The 14,806-nt window shown below is 44.2% G+C and overlaps 1 protein-coding gene across 3 annotated transcripts in view; it reads right to left on the bottom strand.

Moving 5' to 3' along the window:
- LOC135904952 (cell adhesion molecule Dscam1-like) overlaps positions 1-1,255 on the bottom strand; it is a 228,326-nt gene extending 227,071 nt beyond the window's left edge. For 2 of the 3 annotated variants that reach the window (XM_065435951.2, XM_065435952.2), the window contains exon 1: positions 526-1,255. In XM_065435951.2, coding sequence (XP_065292023.2) covers positions 526-602 — 77 coding nt within the window. In that variant the 5' untranslated portion in view covers positions 603-1,255. The remainder of the gene's footprint in view (positions 1-525) is intronic. The other variant, XM_065435953.2, reaches the window with a different exon arrangement.
- Positions 1,256-14,806: the final 13,551 nt, after the last annotated feature.

Here is a 14,806-nt window from a genome sequence, read left to right as displayed (position 1 = left end):
TTTTTTTCCTATTCCTTTCGCTCTAGCAAATTTTTCTCGGTGATATAATTGGTTTAGTTGAGAATTGTGGTAAATAAAATGTGAACAGAAGCCATCAGGCACATAATTGCCATAACGTTTTAAGTGTAATATAATATCGTCAGAAAACGGGAGAATTAACTGACAGCATACGCGGAAATAGTAAACAATGGACGAGAATCAGACAAATTAAGTCAGTTTTCAACAAGAACACTTCGTTTGTGTTAAAATGGAAGTGTCCAAAATGACCTTGTCGAGCACATAATGCGTATGGAATATACATGAACCTATTTTCTTCCTTATATGTCTTCAGTACGGCTTCCGCAACTATATCGTCGAGAAAAGAGGTAGCCGATCACTTCAGTTTTTTGCTCACGCATATTGGAATGTCTCGTGAATATTACCAATGTGATATCTATAAAAATACAAAGCTGATCTTGAAAAATAAAGTGCCAGTATGTGTCACCAGCATCCCGTGCTACGGTGCACGAGAATAAATAACCATACCTTGGGTGAGCAGTGGTGAAAAGAAACCGCTGTGTCTTGGGTGCTTGTTCCACGGAGGTGTATCCGTAAGACATCATCCTCTAGTGCACAGGGAACCACACGAGCAGACACGGCCACAACAAATAACCTCGCGTTTCACAATGGCGCACCACAGATTTGGCTTTATAAATCCGCAGTTTCCAAGACTATCGTTTTGCAGAGCTGGAATTCCGAAGCCGCAGCTGCTTCAAGCGCACGGCAAAGCAAAGCACAGTTCACGACAACTCCACAAAACGCTTCAGATATGTCTCAGTGCAGAACAGTCGAATCAGTTCCAGCCCTCATCCGAGGTTCCGTATCTTAAAGCACGTGGTTCTTCACAACAAATATACAGCACCAGCAGCAGCAAGCAATACGCAGACAAATGAAGCGTTGTTTTTTTCGCGCGACGAATTATTCCGCGGCGGTCACATAACAAAGAGCCGCGGTTCCGTTCACTGCACACGGAGTAGGAGCGACGCTCTTTCGCTCCATTAAGGAGCCGGTGAACATGGGCTTCCCTAAGCTCACGCACTGCAGGCTCAAAGCGGGCTCCGCATGCCGCGTGACCCGAGCGCGCAATGAGACGCGGCGATTCAGACCCGAGCCCGGCCTCTCTGCCGCGCTTGGACGGCGGGCGCGCTGGAGTCGGGGCAATCCACCCGCCAGGGGACAACAGGGGCGGCGGTGTCGGCGGCTGACACCGCGTGCCCTCTCTCGATCTCGTAAGGAAATTGAGAGCGAAGGAGAACTGGGCGGGCGTGTTCAAATCGAAGCGGCTTTTCTTCGCGCCTGCGTTGTCTGCTCGCCTTCTACACTGTTAAAGACACATTATGCTTCGTGGCTCGTTCCGTTTCGTTTCACTTAAAGGCACTGACAAGCGATATTCAGGCTCCCCATTTCTTTGTTTAGTGCCGTGAAAAGCTTACCGGTCCGAGCGTCGAATCACATAACATTTCCTGCAATATTTACTAAGGAAAACTCTGGTGCTGCGGTCGTTAAGCCACCATTGCAATGGTGGGAAGTATATGGATTTATTTAGCATGCGTGCTTGTGTATGCAGGCGTCGCTGTGTCTTTCCTTGTTACGTTTTAGGTCCCTTCACCCTCATAGATTACAGCGCAATACCTACTTTTCTAAGTGCAGAAGAAGCTACGAGGGCGCACGATTGCTACTAATTTCAACGGTTCAGCTTGTCGAGGTGGCCAAATTGAAACGCGCCAAGCGTCTCAAGGCACTGGCTTGCCCGCGATACATACGTAAGGGCGTTTTATGTCCCTTGTGCCTGCGTGCGTCCATGACGTAATGCTTTAATATCAAGCTTACGTGCTAGAGGACCTGTGTTCGAATCCTGCCGTCGGAGAATTTTACTAATGTTTATTCGATTATCTATTACGCCATACTACGAGGAAAATCACGAGTTTACAAAGTCTCGAAGCTGTTTCAAGCCAGCAGGACGAAGTTTAGGTAGATCCATGTGATTCCCTTAACTCTGTGCAGGAAGGAAAACGTTAGCAGGGAGCACCGCGCGACGCGACTGAAGCCAAACCTGGTGGCCCAACACGTATTCGCAACAAGAGTGTGCGGCTGGTTTTAGTGTTTCTGCTCTGCAGGCACAACCACGGATGGGCAGCCAAACAAACGCGCATTGCACAAAAGCTGCTGGGAACCAAAGGTCTCAGGATAGGATAGGATAGGAATAAACTTTATTTGTCCAACGGTTGTTGATGTTGGTGCCCGGGGCTAGGCTGCCAGGGGTCCATCGCCCGAGGAAAATCTTTCGAGATCCTCGGCAACGCCCCTGGCCCGCTGGACGGCCCACCCCTGGTCTTCAGGTGCCTCGCTGAGGAGGGCGGCTTGCCATCTCTCAGCGAGGCGCCCCGCTTCAGAGGGTTCTGCTCTTGTATTCCCCCTTCCTCTTTGTCCTTGTTCCACGTGGCGTCGGCATTCCCAAAGCACATGGGCCATATCGGCCCGTTCGTGCTTGCACCACGGGCAGCCGTGCGACGGGTGCAGCGCAGGTTTCAGCAAATCTCGATTTTTGCTCCGTAATCTCGTCGCAAGAGCTCACCTGTTGGGCCACCACTGAACAAGTGTACGGGCCTCACGGAGCGCTCGCTTGCTAAGGATGGCTGCGTGACGTAGTGCTGTATTCCTATTCCTTCCTCCATGCATAATTCTCATGCTGGCTGAACCACCCCCGTTCCAGTCGCATACACACTCGCGCCAGGATTCCAGCCTTGTAATTATTGTATGAGCCTCTATGTTGAATCATGCAGTGGTAACGCGGAAAACGCCATGGAACATTTTTTTTATCTGAATTTTTCGATATGCAGTGAGGAAATAGTCGTTCGCTCAAAGCATGCTGGAAGCGGTGATTGGTGAGTGTGACACAGATTACACGCAGACAGTGCATGGTGGAAAGCGGACCAGAACTGCGATCGTAGCTGTGAGAAAGTATTCGGTTTGTGAAGCCGATCGATGTTGCTGCGAGTCGTGTTTTCCGGAGCGATTAAATATTTGTACCATAAGAGACACGCGCTTTCAGAGATTGCTGTCTGGCATATGTGGTCATTAACAAGCGAAGACTGTTTTTAGCCAAGCCAAGTTAACATCTCTGAAGTGTAACGACGCTTGTGCCCGTGATATGGTGTACAAACTTAAAAGTCTTGTTTTATTAAGCTGCTGAAAAGTGGAGCGATACGGAAAAGCTTATTTCTGAATTTGTCACGGCAAACCTGGGTATCGAAGCAGGTAAAATAGAGCGAGCCCATCGAGTCGGTCAACGTAAACCCGATCGCATTCGGCCCACTGTGGTTAAATTTCTCGACTTCAAATACAAAAGCAATATCTTGAAAAACTATTTCAAACTAAAAGACCTCGCAACCCCTCGAGTCTGGATCGATGAAGATTTTTCACCGCGAATGCAACTAATCAGAAAAACGCTCCGTGATTTCGAATGCGCGAAGCGCCAGCAGAACGAAAAATATAAATTGCAGTTTGATAAGCCTCTAGTGGGCAACGGAACTTTCACAGTCGACCTTTCAAGCAATGAAGTGGTCGCCATCCCTAGACACGAGGCTCCCGCGAATGTCAATTGACTCTTCAATGCAGATGACAAAAGAACTGTCTATTATTGTGGTAAATTTTTGAAGTCTTTTCCGAAAACAGGATCACCTTTGTGCTTTTGGCGAGTCCGGCTGAGTTGATATAATACTGGGAACAGAGACACGGCTGCCTTGCGATGTGTCCGACGATGAATTATCTCTTTCCGAAAACTACATTTTGTTTCAAAAAGACGGGTAGTAGCAGGAGGTGGTGTTGTAATAATTGCAGCAAAAAAAGAATTCCAAGCACGCCTACTTGACACAGGTTCCTGCATTGAAATTTTGTGGGTCATGCTTGAGATATCACGTGTAACTTGCGCCGTTGGTGTTTGTGACCGTCCTCCAGACTCACAAGACACGTTCATGAAATGCCTTAACGAATCGCTAAGCTTTGTATGTAACAGATTTCCCGGCTCACCTATTATTCTTGCTGTTTACTTTAACTACCCTGGAATAAACTGGCGGACGGTTACACCTGAAGGCCGCCTAAGGAAAGCAGAATGTAAGGATTTTCTTGACGCCATTTCTTTGCACGGGTTAAGCTGAATAGTTTCCTTACCAACACGGGGGGATGCTATCTTGGATTTTGTGCCGACCACTGAAGCTGTCAACGTGTCTGTTCATGTTTTTGATTGCATTAGTGACCACAACGTTCTTCTCTGTGAATACGATATAAAGCGCAAAACAAGTATACAGGAAAAGAAAACCATTTATTATTATGCGTGAGCAAATGTGAAAATGATCATCAGCGGGCTCTCAGCTTTTTGTGTAGAATTCTTGAGTGGCGTGCATAATCATGATAGCAGTGATAACTGGATGATTGTTTGTAACAAACTGACTTAACCTAAAGAATAGTACATACCAAAAATACAAATAATTCTGTCTACTGGAAGTGCGTGGTTCAGCCCTCACGTAAGGCGCTGTACAAAAAAGCGCGCTTATTAAAAAGCTAAAATTTCGACATCTGATGATGCCTGGAAGTGTTATCGGGAACAATCCAAGTTATGCAGAACCGAAATTGAAGCAGCCAAAGACAAATTTTTCAACCATGACATTTCCAACATGTTAGCCCACAACACAAAAAACTTCTAGAAAGTAATAAACCCCAACCCATCATCATCAGATTCATTTCCATAAAGAAAGGCAATGAATTCCTTCCATCATCGGAGGTTGCTACTGTATTAAATTGTTTCTTCTGTTTTTACAAGTGAACTTCCCGTTCCCACTAAGATTGAACTCGGTTCTGTTACCCCCATCATGAGTGATATTATAATCACCCAAAAGGGCATTGAAGATGCTATTGATCATCTTTCTAACAGCTCGGCTCCCGGTCCAGACGGAATCTGTCCAAAACTACTAAATATTACTAAACCAGTGATATCTCGCATTTTCACCGCTCTTTTTCAACAATTTATTAATTTAGGATGTGTTCCTGCCGAATGGAAAATAGCTCAAATAATTCCAATTTTTAAGTCCGGTGACCCGTCATCTGTCTCTAACTACAGACCTATTTCACTAACCAGTATTCCATGTAAACTATTAGAACACATTAAATCATCAGCAATTCTGAAATACCTAACCGATCACAACCTCCTCTTCATTAACCAACATGGTTTCCAACGGGGTCGCTCATGTGAGACGCACTTATTCGAGCTAGTCTCTGACCTACACCAAGCTATCAACGACTCCTCACAATAGCGGCTACGTTTATAGATTTTGCGAAGGTTTTTGATAAGGTAGCTCGTAACCGTTTTTTATTGAAGCTTCCCCATTTTAATATAAATTGTAGGATTACGAATTGGATTAGTAACTTTTTAACTAACCGGTATCAATTTGTAACGACTAATGAATTTTCTTCTCCGCGATCACTAGTTAAATCCGGAGTGTGGCAGGGTATTTGGACCAATTTTATTCCTGCTATAAGTCAACGACATTAGCAAAAATATTAAATCTACAATAGGACTATTTGCAGGTGATTGCGTAATTTATAGACGAATAATAAATTCTTTTGACACTGAAATTTTGCAATCTGACCTCACAAAAATTACCGACTGGTGTAAACAGTGGCAAACAGAAATAAATGTTTCCAAAACTAAGGCTACAGCTCTCACTACGGCTAGTAACCCTAGGATTACCCGTTACGTGATGAAAGGCATTAATATCACACATGCGCAAGCAATAAAACATTTGGGAATTCATTTATCTTAAAACGCTTCATGGAATCATCACATCGATGCGATTACTAGCAGCCCGTGTAAAGCCCTTGGCTACATTAGGCGTAACCTTTACTCGGCAAACAAGTCCACTAAATTATTAGCCTATACGACACTAGTTCGTTCGAAAATGGAGTCCGCGCCTTTTATTTGGAATCCGCATCAATCGTACTTCATAAACAAGCTCGAGTCGGTACAAAACAAAACAGCCCGCTTCATCACAAAAAAATTACTCACGAACTTCTAGCATCACTAACTTTAAGATATCTCTAAACCTCCCCTCGCTAGAAAATCGAAGGCTGATAGGACTTCTTTCCCATTTTCACAAGCTATAGCTCTGCGGGTCGTCCTTTAGCGCATGCCACATCAGGCCCGCCCATCGTATCTTCCCGCGCCTTGATCATTCCTTTAAAGTGCAGCCCGTTCTTGCGCGCACTAACTTCTTGTGACACTCGCTCCTCTTTCTCGCGATGTATCATTGGAATATGTTACCAAATGAAATCCTGTCAGCTCTAAGTCACGATGATTTCCTAGAAAAACTGAAACAGTATTTTAACGTACTAACATAGTATTCTCTTGCTCATTTGTTATAGACACCACTGTGTTGTGGCGCGCCACCTTCTTTTACCTTTTTTCCTCACCATATATTGATGTTCCTTGCGCAAATGCTTTTGTTCTAAGTTAGCGCAGAGTCACTTGTACTGCATAAAAGTTTTTCTGCTTGTGCATTTCATTGTTTAATGCAGTATCTGCTGGTATGTGTACGTTTTTATCAAGCATTTTTCCTTGTATAAAGTGACGAAGTAACACCCATTTTAAATCTACATGTATCTTCAGCGTTTAGGACGTGTCATTGTATTGCTCTTATTGGTTTCTTTTTGTTTGTTTTCCTGTTTTTCAGCTTGTGTTCTTTTTATTGCAGTATTTATTTTCTGTTTATATGCGTATACTCTGTCACTAATTCATTGTAACACCTCCATGTAATGCCCGCATGGGCCTTTAGGGTACCAGAATAAAAAAAAATATGTAGTTCAGCGTATTGCCGTAGCCACGCCTGCACTTTTGGTTTCCCCCAAGCACGTCCCGTCTGGAAGATCTCAGCCTGCAGGAACAAAGGATTTTAGCTCGCATCCGTGCTCCAAATTTCGCACGCGTAAGAACGAAATCAAGTGCGTCGCCACGCATTGAGGAACGCGAGCGCCACTCGTTAGCCTGGACTTTGTTACATCGTAATAGGCATAAAAGTGCCATATTGGCACCCTGCAATATTTCTGTTCGTAACGTAGCTGCTGAGAGTCTTGCCAGAAATATGAAAGTCCAAGCGCCTCTGTCACCCAGTACTGATGATTCTACAATAGTTTCCAAGACAGCGATCGTTATCTTGCAAATACGTTGTTCGCATCTGTTAATAACGTCTGCTTGGCAGAAGCACTCGTGTTGTGTATTTGCGCAACAACGCTCATGCCGTGAGTGGAAGACAGAACACTGCCCAGTCTCGGGTAGAGTTGATTGTGCGGGACGGATGGCGCGTACACGCTTGGCTTCGCCGCCTTTTCGGGCCAAATGCCCGGCGAAGTACTGGTGGCATCGTAATCGTCCTTGCATCCATAGCAGGGCAGCACGGCAATGTCAACGCCAATGGTGACGGTGCAAGTGCGCCTCAAGCATCTGTACAGTCGCTATCGCAAGGCACTGAAAACTTCCTTCGATAGGGCTACTGCTATAGGAGTTGTTACACAAGTGAACATGCTCATTGCAACCGGCCTTGCCTAAATATTGGAAAACTATGTCCGAGTCAAGTGAGAAGAATGTCGACGAAATAAATGTGCATACACGAAGGTAGCGCCGCCTGCATATTTCGTGGCAAAAAATACTGGCCTGAAAGAGACCAATATATTTGCTTCGTTTCATTTTTGTCTTTGTGATCTTTTTATTCAAAGCATGGCTCTAGAACATTTACAAAGTATATTGACAAACTCAGTTGCAGAAGTTGACTTGTTCTATTTTGAGTGATCCTAGCGTAAAGTTCTTTTGGGGAAAGGGAGTTATAGAACTGTCTGTACCTAACGTAGTTTGATTGTAATATTGCACAGTTTATAGCACGCGACAGTAGTGATGGCCATTTGCTAGTGTCTGTTTAGAGCTGTTTTGCTTCTTTTATTGCCTGAAATTACCAGTACGGTGCTTCATTCAAGTAACGCATTGCACATTTTACCCGAAAGCTTTCCCTGCTGTTGGGCACTTCTGAAGTTCGGACATTTGTTTCCATGTATTTGGGCAACTGAAGCCCATGAATCCATGGGGAAATCAAAGCGTTTGCCTACAGTGAGAGAATATGTTATTCGTGTAACTTGGGTGCATATATAATAAAATATGCCTTGATAATGTCGTCGAGTGAACTAAAGTTCACAGTTGAACCTTACCACAGAAAAAGAAAAAGTGAAAGAAAGAAGAACACACAAAACCGTAGTGCAAGATTCTCCTGAGCATCGGCATCATTCGTTTCAGATATTGTTTCTTTCATCAGTTCTTGCCTGCACAATGTCAACTTGGTTTCTCAGTCTGTGAAACAAGGCTTATCTCGAAGTGTTCTTTTCTTACCACCTGTTTATTGAATTGAATATCTGCAGTTCAAGATTATTCTACTGTTAACTCCAATTCCTATAAGTTGAGGCTTTAATTATTGCCTACCCACGTACGTGATGTCACAATGCCTACAGAGGTAGCTTGAAATCATGGAGTAATAATATAGATGAGGATACTTTGAGCGGAAATGATTATTGGATAGATCACGTACAATATTGTTCAATTACTTAACACTGGTAGTGTTATTGTTATTATTGTGCAGTTCAGTGCGTGTTATTGCAAGATCTGCTATCAATAAAAGCTCAGCATAGTTCATCAATTCCTCGCGTTGGGAACATGTTTAATACTACATAAGCAACTCCCATGTCATCTCCTCGGCGTCCACAAATTGCTACAATATACCTGCAATTCTTCCCACAGTCCCTTAAGCATATTCAATCATTAAACTGTAGCAACGGCAATATGCGATGGCAACGAAATAGCAATGAGAGCATCAAAGACTGCACTTTGTTGACTGGTATCAAACAAGCTTTGTGGGATGAACAACAAGCGGGGCCGCTTTACTGATAATAACACTGTGAATTTCGGCTGGGACTCAGCCTTTATATTGCCTCGTTAGGAATACGAATTAGCTCCAAGGGCGCCGCTAATGTCACAGTCAGCGTAATGTACACATCCAAATACAAACAACCAATTGTGAATGTTGTACGATGCCTCCGTGGTTACCGAGTCTGGTTACGGCGCCTTGCTGCAGTGTTGTTGATTAGATCGCCATATATAGCGCTGGGAACGTTTTCGTTTTCCTCGCTATACATGGTGAGCGAGAAGCTGGACGTGTGAGATGAGGAAGTGGCGTGACTACGACAGCACCATAATTAGGGCGCGTACTTCGCGGTGGCTTAGCAAAAACACACAAAAAATTAAGCTTAGGGTTAGCAACTTCTTAGAGCTGGAAACCAAAAAAATATAGCTGCAAATGCCACTAATATGAGAGAATGCGTTTTGAGTGAAGCTTTTTGTCATCTTTAGTCAAATGCCTTCACTTCATCACATTTATGCAGCTCACATTGCTCCCCCCTCAAATCACGCTACAGGCTGAACCCCTGCCCTAAGGCGCTGAGTCGTGCATTCGACAAGGCTGCACAAAACACCGCCTCTTCACAATGACACACACTCTCTCAGCAGTTTTTCTATTTTTCTCAACACTCCGACGCTCTTTTTAGGGCATGTTACTTCACTGTGTTCAACCATTTAATTTTTTTTCGTGCCTGCTTCTTTCCTCGTCGGATTTTCCAGAAATTTTCCCCTACCTCATGAAACACGCCCATTTATATATATTCATTATACCAAGTTGTCTATCAGGGCATAGACGCTGTAGGACATTCTCGGTGTACACAGTGACCCATGATTGCCAACTGGGCCAAACTCCGCGGCACATGTCCTTTCGCCCAAGTTGTATGCCCGTCAAAACAGCAAGTGCCAGGGCCAGTAAAGCAAGGAGAAGAGGTAGAGAAGGATTTGCTTTAATATAGTACCACGTATAAGTGGACATGCAGGCTTTAGTCGTAGATGTGTGGCACGCATACCGACAGTGCATCTTCACAGAGACGTTTCGAGGGCAAGCTTCGAAGAAGCACAATTTTCATGCCTCTTTTGTCAATATATAATCCGGAGGCTAGCTATAAACTTTGCACGTTAGCAGTGCATTAAACATGCGCCACGTCGCCCAAAAATTACTGCACAAAAAATAATTTCCCATAAATTGCATTTTATGACTGTGTTTGCTCATGAAATATTATTTACTTGTGTTTACCCGGAAATGCTCTCCCAGAACAATATCATCGGAAATGCGATTGTATGGACGTCAACTCTGCCGCCATAGAGTCGAAAATTTCATTTCACACTTCATTATTCCAGAAATGTTGTCCGTCCCAAAAATCCTGGCTGACTAGAAACGCCACACACAAAAAAAGTTCATCGTGCTTTCCCTTCTTCGCAAACGTTTACAGTGAGGCTTAGGTACGCCCATATTGAAAATTCGTGGATGTTTCGTGGAAGGGGCCCGGGTGCCAGACGACCTAGCTACGCCACTGAGCCTATCTATCACAGTACCAACGGGCAACTGTGTATCGGCAACTCTACTGGTTCAGTAGAAGAAAAAGACAAGGTGCTCACAGCGACAGACTTCAAGTTTCATTGGAAAACGTTTTCAGTCCCTCACTGCGATGAACTGCAGAAATGACGGTACGGGAGCACCGAGCTGTCATGTATTTTAAGTTAATGGTCGGAGCATGCACAAGTCTAGATAATAACTCTACTAAAACGATACCAAAGCTGGCTTAGTAATTCGAGCAACGTATTCATGAGTTCAAGAAACCGAAGTTAAGCAAATAACAATAACTTTTCCCAAGCCTCATTTCTCTGTCTCACACTTTCTTAAAAATGTTTCTCCGGTATTAGGCCGGAAAAAGAGTATTCACGCGATTAGCATCCACGGCCTGCTTCGGCACCACCTGTGCCTCGAGACTAGCCTACTTACACCACCTCTTCATTAGAAAGAACATGAAACTTCTGCAGTTCTTGGAGAAATCTATCCCGCGTAACACCGTTTGCTCAAGCAATCCAAGCATATACACATTAGCGCGCTGAGCTGAGAATGCCCGGGCGCCGCGAGGCAATATTCAGCGGTAGCAAGCACTGGCGTGCCCCCGGTGCAATCCCGGAGGCCACTTAAAGTGAGGTGGACTTCACCCTGGACTTGGCGCGCGCGCCGCTCTAATTGGCGCCGCGTATCCAGAGGGAAGCTCAACCGAGGATCGCTGCTGCGGTGCAGGGCTCATTGGTGGCGCGGTTTGGCGGTGGCAACGCGGCTTGTCGCTGCATTTCTAGAACGCTACACGCATTGAGGTCGACAGTAATCGTGACCTGGGTTCTGCCTTAATTCTTCAAGAATAAGAAAAAAAAATTAAGGGGGTCATCTCTGAGTTTTGAAGAGGCCACCTTGAATGAACTTTGAGAATGCTGTTGCGAAGGCATAATTTATGAGCAGTGCTTCTTGACTAGCAGGTTTTGTGAGCATGATGAAAACGATAGCGAACTGCTTACAAAAGACAATAGATTAGGGTATAACAAAACATTCTTCTTGACTGTGACGCTTTCCTTTGATTGATGTTTTTACATGGGTGCGAAAGATAAAATCTTTTCTGTGAATATTTTGCAATGCTCGCTGCTTGGGTTGAATGCATGAAATGCGGAATGCTTGAAATACGAAATGTTTTCCTAGTGGGCATTTTATTCTCACGAAGAATAACACCGTAAACGAAAGACGACGTCACGTGATTCTTTTCATGTGTGTGTGGGCCATCGCTGAAATGCGAAAATCGTTTGCGAGAAACCTTAAAAGGTAAAAAAAATTTGAATCGGCCGCGGTGATTGAAACTTATGACCAACTGATCGGGCTGCCAGGATTCCAACTTTGAGCCGGTCTGCCAATGCTACCCGACGGAGAATAGTGATGCTGCCGAGCGCAAATCTCAACTGCGGCTGCCACGTGCGGCTAACGCCTCCCGAGCATCTGTGTAGATTCCTTGTATTAGCATGTCACCTTTCCCAGTTGCGGAGACATTGCGGAGCTTTATTCTTGTAGATGAAATGTCGATGAGTGAGCCTGTCTGCTTTGTCTTTCTTAGTCTTGTACTTCTAGCATTTGCCTTCTTCTACTGTTTGCTTAATGGTGCTATCGTTGTATTGTTTGTTCGAAAATTGTAAGAGCCATTTATGCGGTAGCGATATAAATACCCTAAGGAATCCAGCAGTATGGTCATAAAAGGTTGTTTTTCCGGAAAACAGTGGGTAAATCTGGTTATGTAAGAAGAGAAACACAGGACGGCAGGCGCAGCTTCATAAACGAATATGACTCGCACTTCTTTTTAGTTCTAAAAAGGAAATAGTTATCTCGGTCAACTGGCATTGTTCACCCTAAGAAACACCCCACAATATAGTGAAACGCTTACAGCGCATAATGATTTGTCAGCTGTTGAGTCATGGCTTGATGTTACAGGCGATATCGTAATATTTTTCATCGTAAGGCAAATTTTTCATTACCATGTCTTTTCTTGCAGGACGTTTAACTACTCTGATCGCTAATCGAATGTACAAAACATGCTGCATTTATTGAGGCAAAAACGTTTTTGTTGACTATAGTCTTATCGCGCTGCAAGATAATGTAGAATGGGCAACCTCCATCTCTCCAGCGGTGAAATTAATTCTCTCTCCCTGGTCACACCAAACGCACTGCGGACCAACGTAGCCATAGTGTGAATGGTCGCAGGAAGTTAAGAAGCTTTGTCAACTCTCTCCGTTTCGCCACTGCTCGTGGGAAGGCATATATATATGCGACGCAAGCAGGAGTGTAGTACAGTTAGCTTCATCTCTTTCATAAATAGAACCCCTTTGCAGCCATCGCCTCGTTACATATACTATATGGTTAAATGGTTGACTGTTAATATCGCGGCGTTGTGTAACTATTTTCCCCAAGATCGAGCGGTCGGTGGCAGCACCGTCGCCGTAGTAGTGTGGATGAGCAGTCGGCTGCGCCCATTGATATGTGCAACACAGCGCTTCGCTGCTTGCGATTTGAACCGACTGTATGCTAAATAAACAGGCTGCCGGCAGTGAATGCGTAATATATTGTTCTCCAGTGCCGTGTAAGACATAGCAACTCACACTGTAGGGGTATACACAGTGAACCCTGAATGCGCTACCTTGTTCTTGTAAAGTATCTTGCTTCCCCCGTACTCGCCGTACCAAATGTTAAATATCGTTCTCTTTTCCTTCTCAATCCTATGTACCGAGCGTTTTATGAAATCCCCACCTTCGTCCTGCTGCATTCAAGTTTCTGATTTGCAGGCGATGCTGGCAAAACGTAAATTGAATTCTAGTTCGAAAACTTCTCTCCTATCTAGAATACTTGGCTCAGCAAATGCTTAGCCGCCCTGTTTCATTCGAAGAGTTTTCATAACGCTTTTCTAATACCGAAACTTTCTAAATACCGGAAGCGTTGTCGTGGTATAATTTGCAGGTGTTTTTTTGCGTGTACCGTTGCAAGCGTAGCAATGACAGCGCAGCACTGGCTGCTGCATGTGTTTGCGGAAGATATGTCACTTTTCAGCACGCATTGCTGGTCACCAGCTAAGAGGTTAAAAGACATGAAAAAGATTTGAAACAACGAGACGTTAGGCTGTGCACAGTTTCTGAAATTTGTGCGCTTGGTCTGTACAGTTGGCGAAAACTGTTGATTGCTGGCGTGATGTATTTAGCATTCATTCAAGCTTTACGGACAAGCTCAAAGTTTTAGGCGAGGCCAGACGGCAACTTTGGCCTCAACAATAAAAAAGGAGTTCACGTTGAGTGAAAGTTTCCGGTTAGTTCGGCCAATACGGAAGAGAACAACATTTAATTCCTAGTGCTTTAGGTGCACAATCGAAGCATTAAACTTTGGTAATTGCGGCCGCTAAGTACTTGCGGAAACTTCCTGCGTTTAGGGAGAGCAAAGAGCCGCACGTCAACTTCAAAGCCATGCAAGAAATTGCTTATACCGAACAAAGGGTCCGCCAAACTGATCGCCTCGAAGCTCGACAGTACTTTTTATTATGCCTCCTCCGAGGATAAATAGTTCATAGCTCTAGATTTGAAATGGTAGGTAATTGCACCAAGAAAATATGTTTCTGCACCCCCTTTTTTCATCGTTAATGGGCTGAATGCTCAGAACCCCATCGCGCTCAATTCCTGCAAGTTGCAACTGACAAAAGTTTTGCATAAGTGAGGACATCCATTAGGAATATCTCAATCCCATGCACATGTGCAGTTTCCGTCAGACCAGGCAATAACTCGTGCCTCATTATTTTGGTAGTAGACGCTTGAGCTTCTCGAAAATATCACGCAGGCTTCTGAAGTTTTCTTGAGATTTAATGGTTTAGGTTTAGGGTTAGGTTTAGGTTTAATGGTTCAGGTTTACTCATTTAATGAGTAGGCTGAAAGCCTAAATTGTGAGTTTAGACGACTGTCAATATATTTTTTGGAAAACACTCAGTAAACTTGAAAACTTTTGCAGTAGTAGTGAAGAGGCACTTGCATTAACGTTGCCTATATTTAAACTCTCAAAGCGTTTCTGTAATGAAAGTGCACTTGCAAATAAATAAGTGCCTGCTAGCGTAAGTGAAAGCCTCTGTCAAGTTACACCAACAACTATTGCCGCAAGCACTTAAACGTCTAAGAGGCTCCATGCTTCCTTGAAATAGCTTTCTCAAGGAAACCTGGAATGAGATGAGCTTGCAGAGAGCACTTCTTGATGCCAAA

This window comes from Dermacentor albipictus, chromosome 3 (assembly GCF_038994185.2).
Source record: "Dermacentor albipictus isolate Rhodes 1998 colony chromosome 3, USDA_Dalb.pri_finalv2, whole genome shotgun sequence".
NCBI classification, from domain to species: Eukaryota; Metazoa; Arthropoda; class Arachnida; order Ixodida; family Ixodidae; genus Dermacentor; species Dermacentor albipictus.
The sequence above is the reverse complement of the archived record's forward strand: the minus strand, read 5'-3'. Positions and strand labels throughout refer to the sequence as shown.